The 22,353-nt window shown below is 48.5% G+C and overlaps 1 protein-coding gene across 1 annotated transcript in view; it reads left to right on the forward strand.

The window, feature by feature from the left end:
- LOC144144290 (uncharacterized) overlaps positions 1-22,353 on the forward strand; it is a 216,761-nt gene that overhangs the window by 70,771 nt on the left and 123,637 nt on the right. Inside the window, exons 5-6 of the mRNA XM_077675655.1 lie at positions 3,964-4,120; positions 5,528-5,626. Of these exons, the coding sequence (XP_077531781.1) occupies positions 3,964-4,120; positions 5,528-5,626 (256 nt within the window). The remainder of the gene's footprint in view (positions 1-3,963; positions 4,121-5,527; positions 5,627-22,353) is intronic.

Raw genomic sequence — 22,353 nt, forward strand, 5'->3', positions numbered from 1 at the left:
CTTTCAACTAGTCTAACCTACATCTCTCTCTAAAACATGGTCACTCTAAAAAAGGAATAATAAATTTGAAACACTTATCCGTTTTCGTCGTCGATGCCTCCGCCGCGCTCTGTACGTCCGCACAGTTAGGGTGCCTCGATGCGCGCCCGCCTTGCGGAGGGTGGCGCCACTCTTTGAAGGGGTCGCCGCCGCCAAGACCGGTTCTCGGGAGGCGCCGCCGCCATTTTCTTGCATCCCGCCCCCGCCGACTCCCACGCTATAGGCGCGCGAAAAGCGGCACGCTTCACAAAATCTCTTTGCAGAATGTCTGGGTGCTGCGTTCTCTTGTGTTCTAGAAGCGCTAAAAATCTCTGGAGCATGTTTCGTTTCCTAGACACCCAAAAAGGCGGCTTCTGTGGACGGTGAAGATCAAGCGGGACAAGTGGCAGCCGACGAAGCACTCCTGCATATGCAGTGCAAGTACCCGGCTTCCAAGCAGTGCAAAATCTATTTGGGGCTATTGTAAGCTTGTCTGTGTGGCTGTTTCTCGATACCAGACGCACGGTTTTACGTGTTTATGTTGGAGGTTTCATCATGCTTTTGCGGCCTTTTTATATTTCGATCGATGCAAACGGACGTGGCCTCTTAAAGCGGGGGGCCGATATAAAACGTGTGGCGCTTTGCATCTTTAGTCATTTCACTTTGTATCACGAAATAAGGCGCTCGTTGTAAAAAGGTGTGCGACCTTTCTCAGTCCCGAAGCGTCACCCCGGTGCATCACGCTTACTTCCCCAAAAGCCCATTTTTTGGCAGTGTGAATGATATATCCCAAAGCGTAAAACTGCATGCGACGCGTTATGCTCGTGTTTCTCCGTGTTGTCTCAACTTAAGGTCTGTTATAAATCTTGTTGTGCGCAAAAATTATAATATTTAAGACATTTATTGTCGCTTATCATGCCATAAAAGTAGTGCATGGAAGTGAAAATAAATGTGTTAATTACACCTCTATTATGTGAATCATGTGGGGATGTGAGCCGATACGCGGGGATGCCGGTTTGTTTGATTGGCTTGATTTCACGTCATTTGTTCTTATTTCTCGGGAGCAAAAGGCACCTATATTGACAATTTAGCGTGCAGGCTCACTTTGAAGGATCCTGTTTTGAACAAATCCGTGCAGATGGATGGAAGGAACTGAAGCCAAATGCTGTGCTAACTCCTTTCCCAATCAGAGGTCGGCATTTACCATTTCATTCACTGCGTGTTTTTGTATAAGTGCGTACATTACTTTAAAAATCGGTCCAAAGCAGCGAAAGCCACCCGGAGACAGAACGCAGCCTGAGCCCACACCCAACAATGAACAGGTGGACAACCCCGCTGAAAAACTTCACGCATCATCAGACAGCGGAAATCCTCCCCGAGTCAACTCACAAGCGACGCCATCGGTATCACAAGAGACGGTATCACAAGAGACGTCATCGGAAAACCTCCAACTCAACAGCCCAGGTGTCGAAGCTTTGAATGTCGAAATTCCAAACTCGACAAATAAAACTCTCACAGCTAGTGAGACACAAAGGGATTGAGCTGAGTTTAAAAAGCAGTTGGCAGACCTGGAAAGAAGATACACCGCACTTCAAGAACATCACACACATGCTGAGAACGCAATTCAAAACCTCAAAGAGCAAGTTAGAAAACATTCGAGCGTAATCATCATTACCTGTATTATAACTGCAGTGAAGTGTGTTTGTATCATTTTGTACATAATGTATTATGTATCAGCGGTGGAGGATGTCGTTCATCACTTTGTGCATAGTGTATTTTTGCTTCAAGGTATTAAATGATTTTCCTACATCCGTGTAAGCCTTTATGTTTAGATTGCAGCCCAAGAACGCTGGTTCGATTCTCGACCGCGGCGGCCGCTTTTCTGATGGAGACGAAAATACAAAACGCCCGTTTGTTCGAGATTTCGGCGCATGTTAAAGATTCCTAGGTGGTCAAAATTAATCCGTAGCCCTCCACTACGGCGCCTCATCACCTATGTAGCGTAGGCGCTTTAAACCTCACCAATCAATCAATCACGTTCAGATTGCACAGTGCATGCATGACACACTTTGCCGCCAGGCAATCCTATATATGTAAGTACCGAATAATAGTTTCAGTGGCTGTAAGCGTGCTGGACAATCGCACTTGAATATGCAGCAGTTCCCTCCCTTCGTGTACTCCGCCTACTTTGTGCTATGTTTATATATAAACGCAACGACAGCAAGTTCACGGCGCCGGTATGACACGACGGCGTGAAGTTTTCCGCCGTGTCACCTATCGTAAAAAAAAGAAAGGCATTCACCATACCTTCGCTTATCACCTCAAAATAGAGAATCCTTCACCAAAACCTTACTCTTCTGTTCATCTACGCTAGAAAAAGAATGTATATCAAAAGTAAAGCCAAATCAAGCCCACACTGTTAGCGAGACCAGCACTATCAAGGCGCGTCACGCAGCAAACGCGCGCCCCGCGCTTAGCGGATGCAAGAAAATGGCGGTCGCGCTAGCAGACGACGCGGTTGTCCTCACCCTCAGCGGAGCGGGCGCGCATCGAGGCACCCTACGCACAGTACATTTTTAGCGCCATCTGGCGTACGTAAGTGCAACCGCGGTGCAACTTCTCGGTCGGGATTGAAACGTGCCATGTAGCAGCGGCGGTACTTCGAGCGCGCTCGAAAAGTCAGTTGCACTTCGCTTCAATCCGCATTGAAAGTGCCCGTGTGACAGGGTACGCATAAACAACAGAATGGCGGCGCCCATGAACCGTCGCAGTCATAGAGTTTCATACAAATAACTAGAGGGGAACCTGGCGCTAGTGTCAACGCGAACATGGCAGCGGCGTTTACGCTTCAATGGGAATGATGGGTAGTTGTGGAACCGGATTGCGTAGGATCAAAACGGGCTTATGGCTGCGCAAATTGTGTTTTTTGACAAAAAAGCTTTCATTGCCCGGCTCTCCGTTTACAAATTACATGGCGAACAAGAAAGTTGGTGACGAAAAATCGAGTTTGTACGAAATAAAACCGCGCGTTTAAATAAAAAGCAGACGCGGAGTCGAGGGGGTTTGTGGAGCAGGTTTGTCATTTTCCGCCAACTACAGTAGGACGCGGACTTCTTTAAAAAATACTTGTAGAAATTTAGGCGCTGGTGGTTTGTAATAGTAAGAGAATTTTTGTGCTCATAAGAAAAAAGAAAGCGATTACCTTTGGAGAAGTTATATAGTGAAATACATCAAGCTGCGTTCCTATCAGCCGCCGGTGCTGCTGTTCTACGCCGTAGGAGCCGGCGTTCGCACGTAAGGTGTGGCTGTTCCAAGTGATTCGCAACCGTCGTCAGCTTTGACAAGCTTTGACAATGCATTGCTCTGCCGAATGAGCAGCGCCGCAACTCCTAATTAGCAGACAACTTCGCCGCACAGAGCGCCGTCATTTGTGTTTACATGCTCGCTGTGCGGCAATGCATTGATAACCTACCCAATTCGCAACTCTGGTTATAAAAAATTCCACTCAGGGCGGCGTCAGTGCACGCGAGGCATGCAGTTCAAGGAGAAACGTACTTGTGATCACTCCTACCAACACTCCGCCTTGGCAAATGCGTTCATGTAAATCCAAAACGAAAACGAAACTGCTTGCAATTCATAGTAAGTTCTGCGAGCCATCGAGCGCCAATCCGAATCCACAACTACCCATCACGCCCATTGAGGCGTACGATCGCAGCGCCAGTTTCCCCTCTAGTTATATTGTAAGAAACTCTATGGTCGCAGTGTAAACAAATGTCACGTAATGCGAACTGACCAATGGTCGAGACGGCGGCGGCACGAAACAACAAGATAAAAGAGTGCCGATACTCCGTAGCCTTATCTAGTGACGCCACGGGAGGATCGCGCGGATTGGACTCGCGTGGCTGCTCAGCAGCTGTTCTCGTCCGCCGCTCCCAAACCGTGCAGGCGTACGCGCAAAAGCTGAATCGCCGCCGGTTCTCGAGCGCCGCGGGGGGCCTGCTGGGCAGGATGCGGCAGCGCAGCAGCAGAGATTCTGGAAGCGCCACCCGCACCCAGGACGTGCTTCGACGCCAGCGGCCGGCGCGCAGTTCCGTCAGAAGTAGTACGTGCCCTTTCTCCAGCACGCCTCCTTCGGCTCGCGCTACGCGGCTCAGCTGAACTGTGTGTGTCCTTCTTGTTTTGGGGCCTGCGAAGTGTCGTCGTTAGCCCCGCAAAGACCAATCAACACTGTGCGCGAGCTCGTAACTCCGGACCTTCTGCAACTTGCTAGCGTTTCGCCGCCGCTCCACCGCGGCGCGATATTCGGGATTGACCAAAGTCGTCGCATCGGTTCTCGAGTAGCGGCGCGCTCTTCTACTGTCGCCCCATCTCTCCCTTCGTCGGAGACCCGGCTGTTGTGCCTCACACGGATTTCCGAACTTGCCGCCTAAAGTTCTCCGTGACTGGCGGGCCCGGATCGTTTTGTCCGCAGTCTTTCACATCTCCTCCAGAGTGGGTCCGACCGCGCTAGCACACGCTGGAACCGGCGGCAACCGATTTCGCGAACTGGGCGTCTGTAGCCCGAGCTGTTCTGGGGTGCCCGCTTGAGGCGCGAACGCGCGTGAACTGGCGCAGAGAACAGCACGCGAGAGGTCCCGCCAGGAACGCTGGGAAGAGCGTTGTCAAAGGTCGAGTGGTAGCGGCGCGCGCGTTGACGTCATCGGTCTGAGAGGCTTTCTTGCGCACATTCGCCGGCCCAACGCCAGCTCAAACAGCATTGCTGTAAAAAGCTGATAATTTGTTCTTGAACTGAAGTGGAAGGAGTCATCGGGGGAGGTAATAAAAGCGGGGAAGGGGCCCTGACAAGCCGAAGACTGTTCCTAACTGCGATACTCTCAGTGGCGCAAGTACTGCTAAACCTGCAGGTGAACACGGTAAATCTGGTAAATCCGGGGCTGCTAAACCTCTGCGCTGCGTCGAATTCTCGGGCTAGCCAAGGGAACCAAGGGGCGCACAGGACAGGTGTTTTCAAAGGTGACTGGAGCAAGGCTTTGCTTGTGAATTTAGGCAAATGTTGTCGCCGGACAGCTTGCAACAGCTGTTGCAGGTCTGCAGGCGGTTCTTCAATTTGGGAGGATTTGTCTTGCGCACACGCGTCAGCGACCAGGCTTGCCAAGAACGAAACGTTTGTGCAAATGCAGAAATCGGCTTTCGAAGCACTTTTGACAGCTTTCGTCAAAAGGTGCTGCGTAGCCGGAACGTTAACGCCGCCTTGCGGTGGATATAAGTTAGGCGGAACTTTTCAGCAGTGTTTCGGTCGCAGAATCTTCCTTCACGTACTGTTTGTTTTGCATGCGTGTCTAATCTGCGACAAAAGCGAGGGGGTGTTGTGGTCTTGCAAATCGCGTACCAATGTGCGTTTTTGTTTTGTTTTGCAGACAAGCTGAATTGGCCAGTAATTTCGGCAATTTTTTTTTTGCGATGTCACCTTGACACACCGTCCGTTTGTGCATGTGTGTGCAACGCGCAGCACTGCCTATCGCAGCGGACGACTCCAGCATGTTCAACGAATTCGAGCGCCGTGTTTTCTCCGTGACAATTGGCAACTCACCCGACAACTTGCTGTCAGGTACGTATTCTTAACCACGCCTTTTCAACCAAGGCTGGGGCTCAGAAGGGATTCGAGGGTGTGAGCACCGATTAAGGCTTCGGTGGATTGAAAGGGAATTCCCACTTCCCCTAATCTTCTGGGCTCCTATCTTTTCTCGCGCTTATATAAACCCGGCCGACGCCATTTCTGTCGCCACAGTGCGAGAAAAAGATAGCGCGACATCCAGCGAAGTGATAGTGGCACATGTGCCGGTATGTTTGAGGCTGCACTGATTTTGCTTCAGTTCACAAAGAAAGCAAACTCCCTCCTTGTTGCTCGGGCATCCCTACTATTATTGCCAACGATACAGAGGCCATTAAGACAAAATGCACGTTTGGTTCATTCGAAAGATTCTCTCGTGGGTACAACACTTTAATGTAAACTTCCCTCAAATAAGCTGCATACATAACGAGGGAAATAGAGAACAGGCGTACGACTCCCCGGCTACTTCATCCCACTGCACTGATTTGTTTTTGCGATTGGCTGAAGCCGAAAAATTTAAACTCAAACCAAACAAGGATTATGAGCTTGCAGAATGAGCTATTTTCCATGAAATTTAGCGCACATATAGCAGTAACAATGCTGGAGTAAACTATGGAAGTTGTGAAGGAACATGCAAACAAAGAAGCAGTTGATGTGGGTTTATGCTGGCCAACGCTGCTTAACACAGCCATCTGGCGGTGCCCGTCATATACGATACTGGCCAGCTGACATAATCGACACTGGCACTGCGTGACCCTGTTTGTCGAGTCATGCCAATGTTTCACGAGGCGATTACTATCCCGTAACAACCGCACATCGGTTGGAAGCCCGGTCAAAAGCAAACCGATTGCACCAGCGCTCCTAGAGGACATCGCAGCGCCATCTAGAAGGCGGAAGGTAAGCAAGGTAACCCAAGGCACGGCCTCCGCGATCGGCTGCCAGCGGCGCGCCGTTGCTCCGGCCGTCCCATTCGGCGCGTCCCCCAGCAAAAAAATGTAATGCGGCTCACTCCGCAACGTGCCGCGAGGTGGCGGTGTTAGCCGATGGTTGCCAGCGCAGCGACGACGGCCCAGACAGCGAATGCGATAAGTCTGTTTTGTTTTTCTCTTAGGGAGGTAATGCTGTAGAGTAAATACAAGTAACGTTTAGTGTTAGTAGTGTGTTTAAGCACCTTTTTTGGCAGTGCACCAACAAAGGAAGATCAAAGGAAGGCAAGCATCGCACGGTGTTTGTCTTTTCTTTTCTAGCGTAGCACGTGCGGGAGAAAGCGGTAGTAATAACTTTGTTGACGGCAGTCAGGTAGCTCTGAAACATGCCGACGAAGAAGAAGTCGAGCGTTGCGTGCATGATGTGCAAGCGGGAGTATCCACTCGAGGATACAAGGTTCGAGACAGCTGAGGATGCGGAAGGGCAGGACTTTATGTGTAGAATGTGTGTAAAATGGAGTCGCGCCTCGACCGGCTAGAGCAGGAGAAGGAGCAACTGAAGGTACAGGTGGCCGGTTTAGTTGAGGAGCTGAAAGGCGAAAGTCAACAGCGGGAGGTGCTGGAAGGGAAGCTAGGCCAGGTAGAAAGCGTGTGTATGCCGAGGGATGCCATTCCGGAAAGCAATGGCGTACGCCACGGGGCAAGCGCACCGAGGGTGCCTGGCTCCGAGGCGGGAAGACAGGGGGAGACCAGGGCCGCCGAGCATGAGGCAGCGGGCGGACATGGCAGCGCTGGTCACAGAGAGGGGCCTAACGCTGTCGTGGAAGAAGGGAAGGGGACGCCGCCGGGCAAGAGCTACTCAGAGGCAATTAGCGCGAAAGCCTCGGCGGCAAAAACACCTGCGCAGCCAAAAGAACCAAGGGAGCGGCGAGTCACCATTGTGGGCGACTCGAACATGCGCAGGGCAGAGCAGGTGATTACAAAGAGGGTAAGGCTAGCACGCTCCCTGGAAAGACGATTAGCGTGGTGATGCAGAAGGCGAAAGAGCAGGTGTGGGACACAATGACAGAGAATCACCTAGTGGTGATAATGGGGGGCTTAAAGGCCAACTGCACTCAAAATTTCGACCTCTTGAAAACCCTATTTTCGTATAGTCTGCTTGAAAAGAAGGCAACACGCAAAATACAACAGCTGAAATACGCGCGTGGACGCCGCAAGCGGCCAGCAAAAAACAGCGATTTTGAAACCGAAACCGAGGAGAGCGCGGCCATTGTAGTGACGTTGCAGCCGTCCAGAGAGCGGCCGGACGGTCACCAGCTCGGGGGAATGTCTGCGCGCAAGCTCTACGTGCGCACGGGCAGCACATGGGTGAAGCGCGCGCAGCAGAGCTCGGCCGGTTCTCCAGCTGCGTGGCTGGCCAGAGGAAGAAGCCCCCGTCGGCTGGAACGTCACAGGCGCGTCATGGCTGTTTACGCGATCCGCCGGCAGGTGCAGCGTGGTCTGCGGCTGAACTTTTTTAAACGCTTTTAACTGATTAACGAGGCGTGTTACGGGGCTACCACTTGTGTCCCAGCTGATTTGAGGGTACTTACTACGCATTAAAAATAAATTTGGTCCACGTGAAATTTGAGTGCAGTTGGCCTTTAAACGACGTGCTTCAGGGAAGAGGACGAGGCATAGCGAAGCAGGTGGCGAAGGGGGTCAATGAACTCCGGGCGGTTTCGGTCGACGTCCAGATCGCGGTCTGCACGGTGCCGGAAGTTGAGGGTAGAGGAGGCCACGTAGCAAGGGCAGTGGTAGAAGCCAACAGGGAAATCTGGACGCTCGCTAAAGCAATGAATTTTGAAGTGGTTGACCTCAACCGTGAAGTGCACCGTGCGGGCCGGGGCCGGGCGTTTGTTAGGGACGGAGTACATTTCACTGAGGGCGTAGCGGAGCCGGTGGGGAGGCGACTAGCTGCACGGGCGGTAGCTTTTTTAGGGGGGCCAAGGGCACCCCGGAAGCTGGAATAAATAACAGGCACAGTGAAAATGCGGAGTCGAATGTACAGTCGAATGTACAGTCGATCGAAGTCGAATGTACAGCGCAAAGGAAAAGTTAGCACACAGGGCGCACAAAAGCTTAGAAAGAGGCATGAGGTAGCAATGCAGGCGAGCGAGGAGGCAAGCGACGTCCCCCCGGTGACCGACTCTTATCCCAAACATCGGAAAAGAATTTACCGAAAGAAAAAGCGTGGGGTGACTAAAATTAACTACATAAACATGCACGGTGGCAGATCACGGGAAAAATGGTTAGAGGTTCGCGGTCAACTAGAAAAAGAAAAAACTGAAGTATATGCCTTTACAGAAACTTTTCTTCGAGATTTAGAAGAACCCCCAGCAATGCATGAATATATATGGCAAGGCTGTAACAGAACGGTAGGTACTAGAAGGGGGGGAGAGGTCGGCATGCTTATTCAACAGGGAGCCAATTGGCACAGAGTAAACGAAAACTGCGAAGAACTTATGTGGGTTAAGGGCACGATAGCGGGAAGAGAAACGCTGTTAGGAGTCGCACACCTGTGGTCAGGTGATGACAGGGAGGTTAGAGAAAAGAATGAAAAACTGGTAGGATGCATTAAGCGGGACCTCGATCAGTTAAGACAATCGGGAGAAGTGATTCTAGTGGGAGACATGAATGCCCACATTGAGGACCTGGACGGATACACAGACCGCAACGGCAAACTCGTAATAGATATGTGTGAAGAACATAATCTTATTGTTGTAAACAGAGAGAATAAATGTGAGGGACAGATTACTTGGGAACTAGGGGAAAAGCAGTCCAGTATAGACTACAGCCTCCTTTCAGAAGGAGTGTATGAAAGGTTGACTCAATGGAAATAGATGAAATAGGTGCCCACAGCTTAGGAAGTGACCATAAACGGATAACATTGACTTTTGGAAAAATAGGTCAAAAGCAGAAAACGGTGGTACACGACTTGAAATTAAACGATCAGCAAATGGCTAATATTGCGAAAAGACTGGAGACGGAAATCGAGAGGCAACCTACGAAAGATTGGGAATACAGCGAACTGATTGATTTCATTTAAGGAAAGATAAGCAACGCGAAAGAACGCAGCTACTGGAAAGGAAAAAGAAGACCTAGAAGCTGGTGGAACAAGGAAATCAAGGAAGCTATTTTACAACGGCAGCAAGCATCGAGAGAGCACACACAGGGAGGCCAAGCGAGTGGGAATGCAAACAGAGGAAATAACTTTGAGGTGGAATTGGTATCGCCTTAAGAAGCTGGAAGTACAAAAACTTGTACAGCAAAAACTTAAACGAGAAAGTGAGCGATGGGTCTCGAATATACGGGCAAAGGATAAAGGCGCGCCGAGAAAGTTTTGGAATCATGTAAAGGAACTAAGGAAAAAGACCGAAGAAGTACAACGTCATGTCATAAACGGCGAAGGCCAGGTACTAAAAGGGGAAGAAGCGGTATTTCACATTCGCTCAATGATACAAGAGAAGTTCAGAAGAACGGAGAGAGGGCTACATACAGCATTCAGGGAGTGGGGCAAGCGAAGTGCGTACAGATAGAGAGCTAAAGTTGGAGAATCTAAACTGGAAAAAAGCCGAAGAAAATGTTCCAGCAAATACGGCAACAGGGACGGATGAAATTCCTATTCGGCTGGTCAACCTACTGGGCCCAAAAAGCAAGGCACAAATGATTCGAGCAATCGAAAAAATGATAAAAACTAAGCAAGTACCGGACAATTGGCGTAAGAGCAGGATGAAGATGATATATAAAGGTAAAGGAGACAGGGCTGATGCCAATTCGTACAGGCATATTACAGTTACCTCAGTGACATACAGGCTGGCAATGCAAGCTATAAAAGCGGAACTACAGGCGTGGATAGAGGGGAACAGCATACTGGGAGAACTACAAAATGGTTTCAGACGACACAGACGCTTAGAGGACTATTTGTCCTAACCCAATGCATAGAGGTGTCAATGATCCAGGATCGACCACTATGGATAGCATTTCTCGATATAAAGGGAGCCTACGACAACGTAGATAGAGAAATTCTATGGAGCATACTTGAGCGGGAGGGATTAGGCCAGGACTTTATACAGCTGTTGCAGGGAATTTACAATGAGAGCGAGGTGCAAATTACCTGGGAGGACCAAAAGTGCACGGAACCGGTAGTCACAAATAGAGGTTTAAAGCAGGGTTGTCCTCTGTCGCCATTTCTGTTCATGCTGTACATGTCTAGACTAGAAAGAAAGCTTGAAGGCAGTAAAATAGGTTTCAATCTATGTTATAGCCGCAAAGGACAGGAAGTGGAACAACATATCCCGGGACTGATATATGCAGATGACATAGTACTACTAGCAGATAGCAAACAGTGTCTGCAACAGCTCACAGATATCTGCGGGGAAGAAGCCACTGAACTGGGGTTAGAGTTTAGCACAGCAAAGTCGGGAGTTCTAGTTTTTAATGAATACCCGTAACGAATCGGTATTCGTTCAAAAAGCAGCAATACCGTGGGTAACAGAATAAAAATATCTGGGAATATGGTTAAACGAAGGTCAGGCGTATCTAAAAACTCATGAGGAGCATTTAAGAATGAAAGGCAGAAGAAACGCCTCTATCATGAAGCACAGAGCACTGTGGGGATATAACAGATATGAAGTAGTGAGAGGAATCTGGAAGGAAGTAATGGTACCAGCACTCACCTTTTCAAACGCAGTAGTGTGTGTCAAATCAGAGATTCAATCAGGGCTAGAAATAAATCAGAGGGCCGTAGGTCGATTGGCATTAGGAGCACACAGCAAAACAACAAATGAGGCAGTGCAGGGAGATATGGGATGGGCATCCTTCGAAGTGAGAGAAGCACAGAGCAAAATGTTTTGAAGAACGACTTAGAAATCTGGATGATCAGAGATGGGCGGCCAAAGTGTTACGGTATCTTTACATGAAAAGCGTGGACACACAATGGAGGAAAAGAACCAGAAGGCTCAGGACAAAGTATATGAAACCTGGAAGTGCAGGGGAAACGACCAAGGCAATAAAAAATGAAGTGAAAGAAACAGAAACAACGACCTGGAAAAAGAGGATGGATGCGAAGAAGTCCTTAGATATCTACAGAATCGGGAAGCAGGAGATCACAAGGGAAAAATTATTCGATAATACCAAAGGGAGTGCATTGCTTTTTGAAGCCCGAGCGGGTTGCTTGCGGACAAAAACGCTTATCCGCGAGCCGGTACAGGGAGAACTATGCGCAGGCTGCGGAAATGAGCCAGAAACCATGCGACATATTGTAAGGGAGTGCAAAAGTTTCCGTCCAGTCCTCAGTAATGGAGCCATCCAGCTTCCGGAAGCCCTTGACTTTAAGGTTAGCGGAAAAGTGAACTGGACAGCAGTACAGGTTAGTAAAAGAAGGTTAGAATGTTGGTGGGAAAAGAGCAGAGAACAATCTGGGAAGACATGCGAACAAAGAAGTCAGACTAGCACAAAAATTTCGTAAAAGTATTTTCTTTTTGTTTTGACATTATCTGGGTGTCTTCGCTGTCGTAATTCCTCTTGCCTCCCCTACGGGCGTTTTGTTTTGATGAAATAAGAGACTTGACAATGATTTTATGAAGTAGGCTTGTCTCAGCAGCTTAGAGAAACTTATTTACCTGAAGCAAAGGTGTGCCAGCGATCAACGAAAGGTTGACCATGTTTCAAGCGTGGAGCGAGCATACGGAGTGGTACGCAGTACTTTCTCGGAGGTTATTTATAGAGTTATTATAAACAGTTACTTGGGGTGATGAGAACAAGTTTGCAGTTGGCGTGCCATGTTGTTGCAACGGCCACCTACCAGGCCCCATCGCGCAAGAAACTAACATCCAGGGCACTGCAACGTGATTTGAAATTATAAGCATATAAATGAAATTTTTTACCACACTGAAATATTTTATGCTTGTGTCAGGCACACGCTTTGAGATCCTACATTTGTGAATAAAACTACTGCGTATATTAAAAAAAACAGTTTACTGCCGTTCTTCTGTGTGAAAGCTGACCAGCGGCCGGACCAGCAGGGTGCAGTCGAAGAAGTGCATGAAACATTGTTTGTAATTTGTGATTGAACGTATCCGGTATACTCCTTAGTTAATTTGTTTAATGAAACTGGACAACCATATGAAGCTGTTCGTTTCCCTCACGTAAATGTATTGACAGCAGACGGGAATTCCAACTTCAGCTGTGAACTACTTAATGGTGAAAAGCAGATAAAACCTGGCGTAATGTTCGAGTCGTTTCAGCTAATAATTGTCATACTTGTTTCGCGATAGTTTTGATAAAACAAAAGTTACAGCCGTTTTTTGTATCCATACACTCTCCACGGGGCCATGTAGAGCAGACGGGACTTTTGTAACATTTATAACGTCACTGTAAACTAATTATGACAATTAAATGAAGCACAGTGTAATGATGCAACCGCCCTGGCGACCAATTTTTTTATGATTTTTTTAGGACCGAGATGAGATCGACATATACACAGCAAACGCCAGAAAGTTGGCTTTGCCGCAAGATACACGCTGTCAACGCGACTCTTTCTACGCATCCTGTCGAAGTTCGCAGCTACTGATTGGAACCTAGCCTGCATGCACTTCCCCTTAAAGGAGCCATGAAGAGAAAACACAAGTTTGGTTCATTCGAAAGATTGCCTCGTTAGAACCATAACGACACCACTTATAACGCAAACTTCGCTCAAATAAGCTACATAATTAGGAAAAACGGGAATGGTCATGCGACCCACCAGCTCATTTCCCGCAACAGAACCTATGCCGTCACATGGGCTAAGCTCTGCGATTGGCGGAGGCCGGCAAAAGCAAACGCATGTTAGGCAGGGCTTACAGCTTGCATAGCGAGCTAAATGCCCGTGAAACATACTGCACATTCTTTTTATGACAAAGAACGGTGGAGTAAACGGTTGAAGGTCCGAACGAACTCGCAAGCGTGTGCGCCAATGCGTACGAAACTAGCGCGCCGGCCGAGCTCGACATCTCGCCGTCGCGCAGACGAATTTTCGGGTTCGAGGCTCTTCGGGGCCAACGAACCGTTCCAGCACGCACAGCCGCGACCTTGCTTCGTATCGTAATCCCTTCACAGGAGGTTGGCCGTCATATCGCCAACCAGCAAAGGTAAAAATAGAAACGAGGGGAGTAAGGAACAGCAAGAAGCGACGAGATAGTGCCAGTCGTCGCGTAAGTTTCGAATGGTGTTGGTTTGCTGCTGTCGTTACGAGCTCGTTTCCAGTTTACAACCACTGAAAACTTCAGTTTGTTCAGTTACGGCAGGGACCCTTACGTTAGCTCACTCCTGGAACATGCTGGCGCTCGTTGCCGACTTCGTCAAATCGCTCTGACCTTGGGGAAAAAAATGCCGTAAACACCGCGCATTGACGCTCGTATCTTTCTGGTCGAAGCAGAGAGCTCGCGCGAACGGCTTTCCATACACGACACCGGCCAACTGGCATAAGTGATACTGCTACTGAAATTGAACTATTATTAACCGTAATCAAAATACGGCACATACGTACCAGTCTATATTCGTCCGTCGCGACGGGGCTGACGAGGCAGCGGTGCCGACGGCTGGGCGTTCGTCTGTTGTGGCTATCGCGGAATGGTCGCTTTCCCGTCCACCGCGTATCCCACAACTCTTGCCGCTCGTGCACTTAGAAGCATTGAGCGTTATTGTGGTGTGAGGTTGTTAAATGCAAGCCCGAGCTCCTCGGCGAGAGTTTTGTTCTCCTGATCAGGCGATTCCATGACTAGGGCTGCGGGTGCACTAGGTTTTACTAGTATTTTTAAAATGGCCGCCGTCTCGATCGACTCCCGCGTGTGGGTGCTATATGGAGTCGACATACTAAGTATCTGTTTCATGGACCGGCTCTATGACGCCATTGTACACGTCACGGAATGTTCAATTTTAGCGGGAGATTTAAAATTTTGGCTTAAATTGCCTTATTTATCAGTGAATAAAGCATCATTTGCTTCCGGGAAAGCGCTTGGGGTACTATGAAACACCTAATCTTTCGAATAAAACAAACTTTTGTTTTCTCTTCATGGCTCCTTTAAAAACGTTCACAGAGACACTTTGCTTACTTGCAGAAATGCGAATGCATTTTATTTTAAGCTGTGCGACCCTCAATGTAGGTCCGTCGCGGTTGTGCCACCTTCTATATCGACATTGTCTTAGTCATCAGAGGGATACGTCTGGCGTATAATCTACGTGTCGTAACGGTTGAGGAGGCGTTGATTAGGAATCGTTCTAGCGGCAGCGAGAACTTGCGTCTTTGTAGGCCTTGCGTCATTGTTTGTTCGTTTGCATCTTCTTGCGAGCCCCCCCTCCCCCTCCCGTGGTCGCCCACGTTTCACAGCTCCCGCTGAGAACTGTGGACCTGAGTACCGGTCTATAAGGCCACAGCGCATTCACTGGCCATTTTGCAGGCGTATAGCGTGTTTTACAGCTGGCAATCCGTCGGCTCCGAATTTTATTTCCTGATCCAAATACACCGTGTTTTCTTCCATTTTATATCCTTTGGGCGGCCTGCAATTTTTGGAACCATATCTCGCTCGCACTGACCCCCAACTCCATATTTTTGCGTAATTGAGTATTTAATGCTTCCGCAGTGATTATGTAAAAAAGCCATGCGGCCCCTGGACTCGCTTGTGCGCTGTGGTAGGTAACTGTTTAGGGTGAACAGAAATAGCTAACATTCAAACCAAACATATAAAAGCTAAGTTACTTCTCAGATGGGACCTGAAATCAGTAACGAAAAGTTCGTGTATTTTAGGTATTCATACCACTCACAGTGCTTATTGCGCTTCCTAGTAGGTACCGAGATACCTTTAAGAACGAAATAAAAACGGAGTACATCTAAGTTAAACTTATTTTTTGTTTGCTGCCGCTGAAAACGAAAACGTAATAGCATAACGCAGATGTGCCACGGAGATTACGATGTCGCTCAGGAATCCCTCAACATAATTCACTTCCAGCGTTTTTGAGTCTCAACCGGTATTACGACCGATAAAGATTGATTGGAATTAATGCCAGAAAAAACAGCGGCCACCAGTTGTCTCAAGTTAATAGCCTTGGCTATACAGAACTGAATTAAGACCGTACGCCAGCATAAGAAATAACAATACCTGTTAATGATTTGAACATCATTTAAACACGGGAAGTTTAGCTACCGCGGTATTATCGGAAAGGCATAGTCGGTTCCGTGGAGCGTAGTGCGGGACAGCGCATGTGAAATAAACCCCTCTTGTCGCCACCGTAGCTGACATAAAGGCATCACCAGGTGCTGTAATATTACTTTCCATTTCTAAAAGCAGCTATGGCCGTTTATTTTTGCCGTACGGAGCGCAAAAGCTGTCAAAAGCCCTTTCGCGGACCGGCACAGCACGGACGGCTGTTGCTTTCAACCATCGGCTCCGCGCGCAGCGGTGCGACAGAAAGCGCCGAAACGGCCCCTTCGAAATTACGCTCTCTCCGGCCGAATGGGACGGCCGGAGCAACGGCGCGCCGCCAGCAGCCGATCGCGGAGGCCGTGCTCAAGGCATGGCGGCATGGCCTCCGGAGGCCGATCGCAGAGGCCGTGCCCAGGGCGTGTTTTGCCAATTGGTGGTGAGCGAGACCACGGGCGGCGCTGCGAAGTGCGCCTCCGTGACGTCGGCTTGGGGATTCTCGCATTTGTCGTCTGCTTCACTTGGGCTCGCTCTCCCTGCTGTTTCTTCGCGTTCGGTTGACGTCCGATGCTTTTCCGCACAAGATTTTGCATGTGCGTAACTTCTTATCATAATAATAGACCTAAAATCGCGTACACTAGCTCAACGCGTGAGTTGCCGGTATAGCCCCATCTTTTGCGACGCCGTTCCTGTGCGCAGCGCGAAGAGTCGGAGCTAGGCGTCAGCTTCTGTGTTAAGAAATTTTTCGAACAAAGGGAACACCCAGCTGCTAGTAACCGACAACAGCGAAAATACACCCGCCGCGGTGGCTCAGTGGCTAAGGCGTTGCGCTGCTGAGCACGAGGTCGCGGGTTCGATTCCCGGCCGCGGCGGCCGCTTTTCTGATGGAGGCGAAAAGCAAAAACGCCCGTGTGTACGAGATTTCGGCGCACGATAAAGATCCCCAGGTGGTCAAAATTAATCCGGAGCCCTCCACTACGGCGCGCCTCATCGCCTGCGTTGCGTCGGCGCGTTAAACCCTACAATCAATCAATCAACAGCGAAAATACAAGACCAAAACAAATTACATGCCTCGGGGCTGTCAGCTTCGGCAGAAGGCATTAAGATTCCCGGTAATCATATATGTAAGGTAAAAGTTTTTTTTTGCAACCTTGCCGAACGCTCGTAGTATTGTATCACATCACTTTACGTTGTCATGCCATGAAAGTATCCCGGCATGCACTACGGGCTGCAAAAACCGCAGGTTGAGTTCCAAAAACCCCACTGTGTATAGGCGCGTGCAGGTTTTATACCAGGCTTCTAACCAGCATGGAGGTTTACTGAGAAAAACGGGTCACGTCTACGGTAAAGATACAGTAACACTTTTTTTTGTTCAGACCTGGAGGGATATCTCGGTACATTTCCCACACGCATATTCTTCCTCATATTCAAACATGTGATATAGGAAAACTGCACTCAAGAGGAGGAGGAGGAGGATCAAACTTTATTTAACAGCAAAATCGAGCTGATTAATTGACCGGGTCTTCAGTCTAGGAAAAGAGAGTAAGAGTAGTTTCTTTAATTCATAGAACGCCATCCCGAGCAGACCATGATTTGTTCTTTACGCCTGGAAGGGTTGGAAAACAATAAAGAGCTTCTTGGCAATATTCACCATTTCCGATTCTTGTAATATATGCAGGTATAGTATTTATTGCGTCCGTTAGTGAGTATATCAAGCCTGCAACACCGTAATCATGACATAACTGTTCGGGTTGAGAGTCAGTTCGCTTTGATAACGATGGTTACGATAGAAATTCGGAGCACAAGAGCCGCCTCCGAGTACTCTGGACAATATTGTCTGCGCCGTTTCGCGGTGACGTAGCACGAGCCTCCTCATTGTATTTGCATGTGAATAAACAAAGCACGCTGCGGATATGCAACTTTTGCAACAACTCAATTACGAAAGCCAATTTTTGAAGAACGGAATGTATGCCATACAGACTGAAGAAAATATCCACACGATCTGAGATCCCCCCAAACATCCCCAGTAAGGCGCTCGTGACGGTGCAGAAAAATAATGCGTCGCGCACAGAAAAAAAAAAACATTCATCTGATACAAGCCAACAACAACGAAAGAAATAGAAGACAGCCGCTTTATTTTCTGCAGAGCGATGCGCGTGTAGGGGCCCGCTGCTTGGTACGTAACATTAGACTGCCGAGTCTTGTAAGAGCATCTGAAAAATACTGTATGGCAACACTGTATGGAAAAATACTGTAGGCATTTTGAATACTGTAAGTATTCTAGATGCCTACGCATTTTGAATAATTATGGAGGAGCTATGAGCGCTGAACCTCGCAAATAAGTTAAAGAGTATGAGTTACACACGATCTCCTGGCCGATGCTCTGAAGAAAGTTGTTTTCTCTCTCTCTCTCTCTCTCTCTCTCTCTCTCTCTCTCTCTCTCTCTCTCTCTCTCTCTCTCTCTCTCTCTCTCTCTCTCTCTCTCTCTCTCTCTCCTTGTGTGTTGCAAAGCTGTGTGGCATCTATTTGTTTATCTTTATTTGAACTATATCGTCAACTGCAGTTTGTTCTCTCATCCAGGTAGCTCGTTTCCTGTCCCTGAGTGTTACTCACATTATTCGTTCCATGGCCCGTTGTGCGGACCGAAGTTTGCTTTCTAGTTGTTTAGTAAGGCGCCAAGTTTCAGCTCCCAATGTCATCATCGGCAGTATGCACTCGCTGTAGATTTTTTTTCTTTGTTTGAGTGACAGAGGTAGCTTACGGAGGAGTGCTTGGCGAGTGCTCTCCAGCCCCCTTACCAACCGGCTGTCGCCATGTACGTGCGCAGAGAGGGTGCCCGTATCCGAAACGTGCGTTTGTTATGCATGTATAAATACACGGAGAAAATGTGAAACACAGACGGGGTTGTGTATCGCCTTTATGTTGTAGTCATCATTAGCATGACGGATCGGCTCTGCAAACTCGCGTGGTTACGGCACTACTGAGCTTTCGAAGGCTTCAAGTACTCACTGACGAATAGGTTTTTTTTCCAGTACCGGTCCTCCTAGCGGCTGCCACGGTGTAGTAAAAGTGGCAGGAAGGCACGCCCCCGAAAAGGCTGCACAAACTATCCCGGTCCTGCAGTCCCTCCCGCACCCACCCGCCACCCGTACCTTTCATATGAATGTCACGGTAGCAAGCGCAAGTTCCCGTGACTAATCTGTAGTGGTCGAAGCGTCCCTTTTTATTTACTTTTTTTGCCACTAATCTGTAGTGGTCGAAGCGTCCCTTTTTATTTACTTTTTTGTCATTTTCCTTACTGTCTCCCTGGCAGCCATGTGCTCCCAGTGTGATCAGCCTGCAACGCCTTTGCCCCTTTCCTTAGAAAGACTTTTTTGTGTGTACGTACAAACCCACCATGAGCTGTCGAACGAGAAAAAATAAGAACTTGCAGCGCTACACAGCATAGCCGCTCCCTACGCAGAAAACTGATGGGCGCCCTTTTGTTTATTTTGCCGAACGCGCCTGCCAAGAATGGCGGACTGGCAGCCCGCGTATGGGCACGTCGCAAGGTCCGCAAGGCGTTTCTTCAAAAATTATGGTTCATTCCTCTGTCATAGGAATCGGTGAAGCACGAAAGTGGCGCGAGGAGCAAAATCTGCAGCTGAGCATGATTTGCGGGTCGGCGGCTGTCTTGTGGGTGCGCTTGGCGAGCGACGTCCTGCTGGCGGGTCGCTGAGGCAAAGGTATTCTGGCGTCATTTCCGTGACGAATATGACGTCAGTGAAATCTTGGTGTATCCCGGCACAAAACACCTTTGTGTTAAAATATCAAACCCGAAAACGAAAAACCCAAAGTATAACGTACTATTAAATTCTTAAGATTGCTTCCCCGCAAGAAGACCCTATGTGCAGGGGTGCACCCTTTACAGACCGCTTGCTTCATTGTACAGGCGTCACTTCCGTGACAGATTTGGCGTCACTCAAATGCTTGTGCACCCCGGAATAAAACACTTTCGTGTTAACAAGGTCATTCACAACCTTGATTGGCATTTAGTATTGCTACGGGACGTGTAGTGTCATATAACAATAATTCCTTTATTTTCTATCCTTCTAGATGAGGGATGCACGGAAAAAAAATCACGCCATATCCACGGAATGAATGATGATAAGTGGGGCGAAGCTCGAGAGGGGGAGATCATCGGTAACCGTAACTCTCCCGTGAAAGCTCGCCCATTACATCATTAAGAAAGACGTAAGACTGTGTGCGCACATTGTACAAATCATCTTTTATTTTCGGAGTCAATGCTCCCAGGCCCAGACCTGGTGAAAGACCCCGCGCCATCGAGGACTACCCCGCACCTACACCACAATTTGTCACGTAGGATGAGACACAACGGTAAAGAAAGAACTTTTATTTAGGGCGAACTTGTGCCCGAACAAGACGAGAGGAAACGAGCAAAGGTCCTTGCGTCTCGTTCGATCTCCGAGAACGACTGCCTGCGTTCGTGGCGTGATCTCTTGCGTGATCTCCCCCTCGCAGTGCACGTGCGCTCGCGCCTCCGTTGGCGAACACAGACAAGCTCGCGCTCCCGGTGCCGAGTTTGCGCTGCCGGTTGCAGCCGGTTCTTGCGCGTGCAACGCGGCCCACTTTGCGACATCTCCGAAAGCATGCGGCGGTCACGTACCACGAGACACAAGGGATGGACAGACCCATGGCTTTAGGAGCTTCGCCCCTAAAAAGCTGCAAGTTTGAAGCGGCGTGCAGGGCAAACATGAAACAGCCCAAATAAGAGGAGGAGAGAAAACAATCATCGGTTCTGCAATAACAGAAAACGCGCCGCAGTCCCGATTACACGCATATTTTCATGAATTCAGAAAGAAATCAAAATATAACAATCAAGGAACAGAAAAACTCGGAACGAAGAATATGTTGTGGTTGTCACGCGTAGGCACAAGGAAACACATGAACTACAAGAAGCGACCCCTTGATTCGGGGGAATTGGTTCGAAGGGAAGAGAAGGTCTACAATTCCTTATTGTCACTTCGATGTTAATGTTGTTTGTGCGACAAAAATTTAGCGATTCCGGAAGATTTGTTTCAGCATTTAGGTTCCATAATTGCTTCTGCAAACGCTATTTCCCTAAATTTTATTACTTCGTGTCTATTGCGAATTAATTTTTGCGCCGAACGATATAAATAGAAATAGTGCGTTTTCATACTGGTATGCTTCAGAAAGAGCTCACCGGAAGAGTGGTCAAAGGAGACAATAGATATATTTCGTAGTCTTTTTTGGCAAGGCATGAGTTGTAGTAGATTTGTTTCTGTTGTATTGCCCCACACAATATAGCAATAGTTAATACGTGAGTAAAATAATGAGTTATAGAGAATTATTTTAACTTCAGTGGGCAGTATGGCTTTGTAAATGAAGGTTAATCCAACTATTCTCGATCATTTTGATTTTATACGGTGAATATGCTCGTTTCAAGTCTTTTTTTTTTTCTGAAGATAATCCCGATTGCGTTACACGCAGTGACTATCTCTATCACTTAATTGTTGTACCGAATTGCATCGAAAGTACATATTTTTGTTTTTTCGATGAAACAGAATAGCTTTAGTCCTATTTGTGTTCACTTTAAGGGCATTGTACTGCCTCCATTTACTTAGTTCGACCAGAGTAGTCTGGTGTCGTCGGTTTTATTTATTTCTTTCTGTGTATATGAATAGCACTCGCGGGTCAGTGGCGTGGGCAAGATTTCATTGCAAAGTGAAGAGGGAGCACGAAGAAGCGAAAAAAAAAAAGCAATCAGAACCGCAAAACCAGTGAGCCTACCCGCATAAGCAGGCGACTGTTCTGAATTAGCTTCAGCCAGTCGTCGTCGGGGTGAGAGCAGATGTCGAAACAGCGCAAGCTTAGCCCGTAGTTCGCAGCAAACTCCGCGCATAGGCGGAAATCGGCGTAAAGGGAAGCAGTGGCAAGGGCGTCGGGAAACACGAAGCGTAACGACCAACCGAACCCCCAGGTTTTCACGCGTGACCCGGGAATGCGCGCTTCGCAGCCGTCTTCTACGAAGGCTGGTAACCATGCATTTGCCAGTCTTCGACCATACCCGCTAACGCCTCTGCTGTCGCTGGCAGGAACCACAGCCCCTGTGCGTAGTGAACGAGGCGCAGCAAGGCGACGGATCAATTAAATTGCAGAAGAAGCGACAACTGGGATAGTTGGTCCTCGAACGTCGTGAAGAAGAAGCTGAAGAATTTAATTGTGTGTCTGTTCTAATAAAATTCACTTGTGAGTCAGCGCTGTGGTTTGTGGTCTCTTTTCCTAGTGTCCGTGTTTAAGTGCGCTACCATCAAGATGTCCCAAATGCATTACCAACTAGCCCAGTTGTCACTTTTTCTACGCCTCACATGTCCGTCCGAACAATCCGATTTCCGACGCGGCGCGTCAAAATATCTAGCAGGTCGGACGCAGCGCTCACTGGAGCCCCAATGAGCGCAGCGTGGCTCATTGGGGCTCATGCAGTGTTTTGGTTCTCTTTCGCTTCTTTTTCCTTTCCGCGCCGTAAACAACTTTTTATGGTCACGTCTGTAAGCAAATA

The sequence above is a fragment of the Haemaphysalis longicornis genome, unplaced genomic scaffold (assembly GCF_048455015.1).
Source record: "Haemaphysalis longicornis isolate Haplotype H1 unplaced genomic scaffold, Haemaphysalis longicornis Haplotype H1 scaffold_7, whole genome shotgun sequence".
Taxonomy (NCBI): domain Eukaryota; kingdom Metazoa; phylum Arthropoda; class Arachnida; order Ixodida; family Ixodidae; genus Haemaphysalis; species Haemaphysalis longicornis.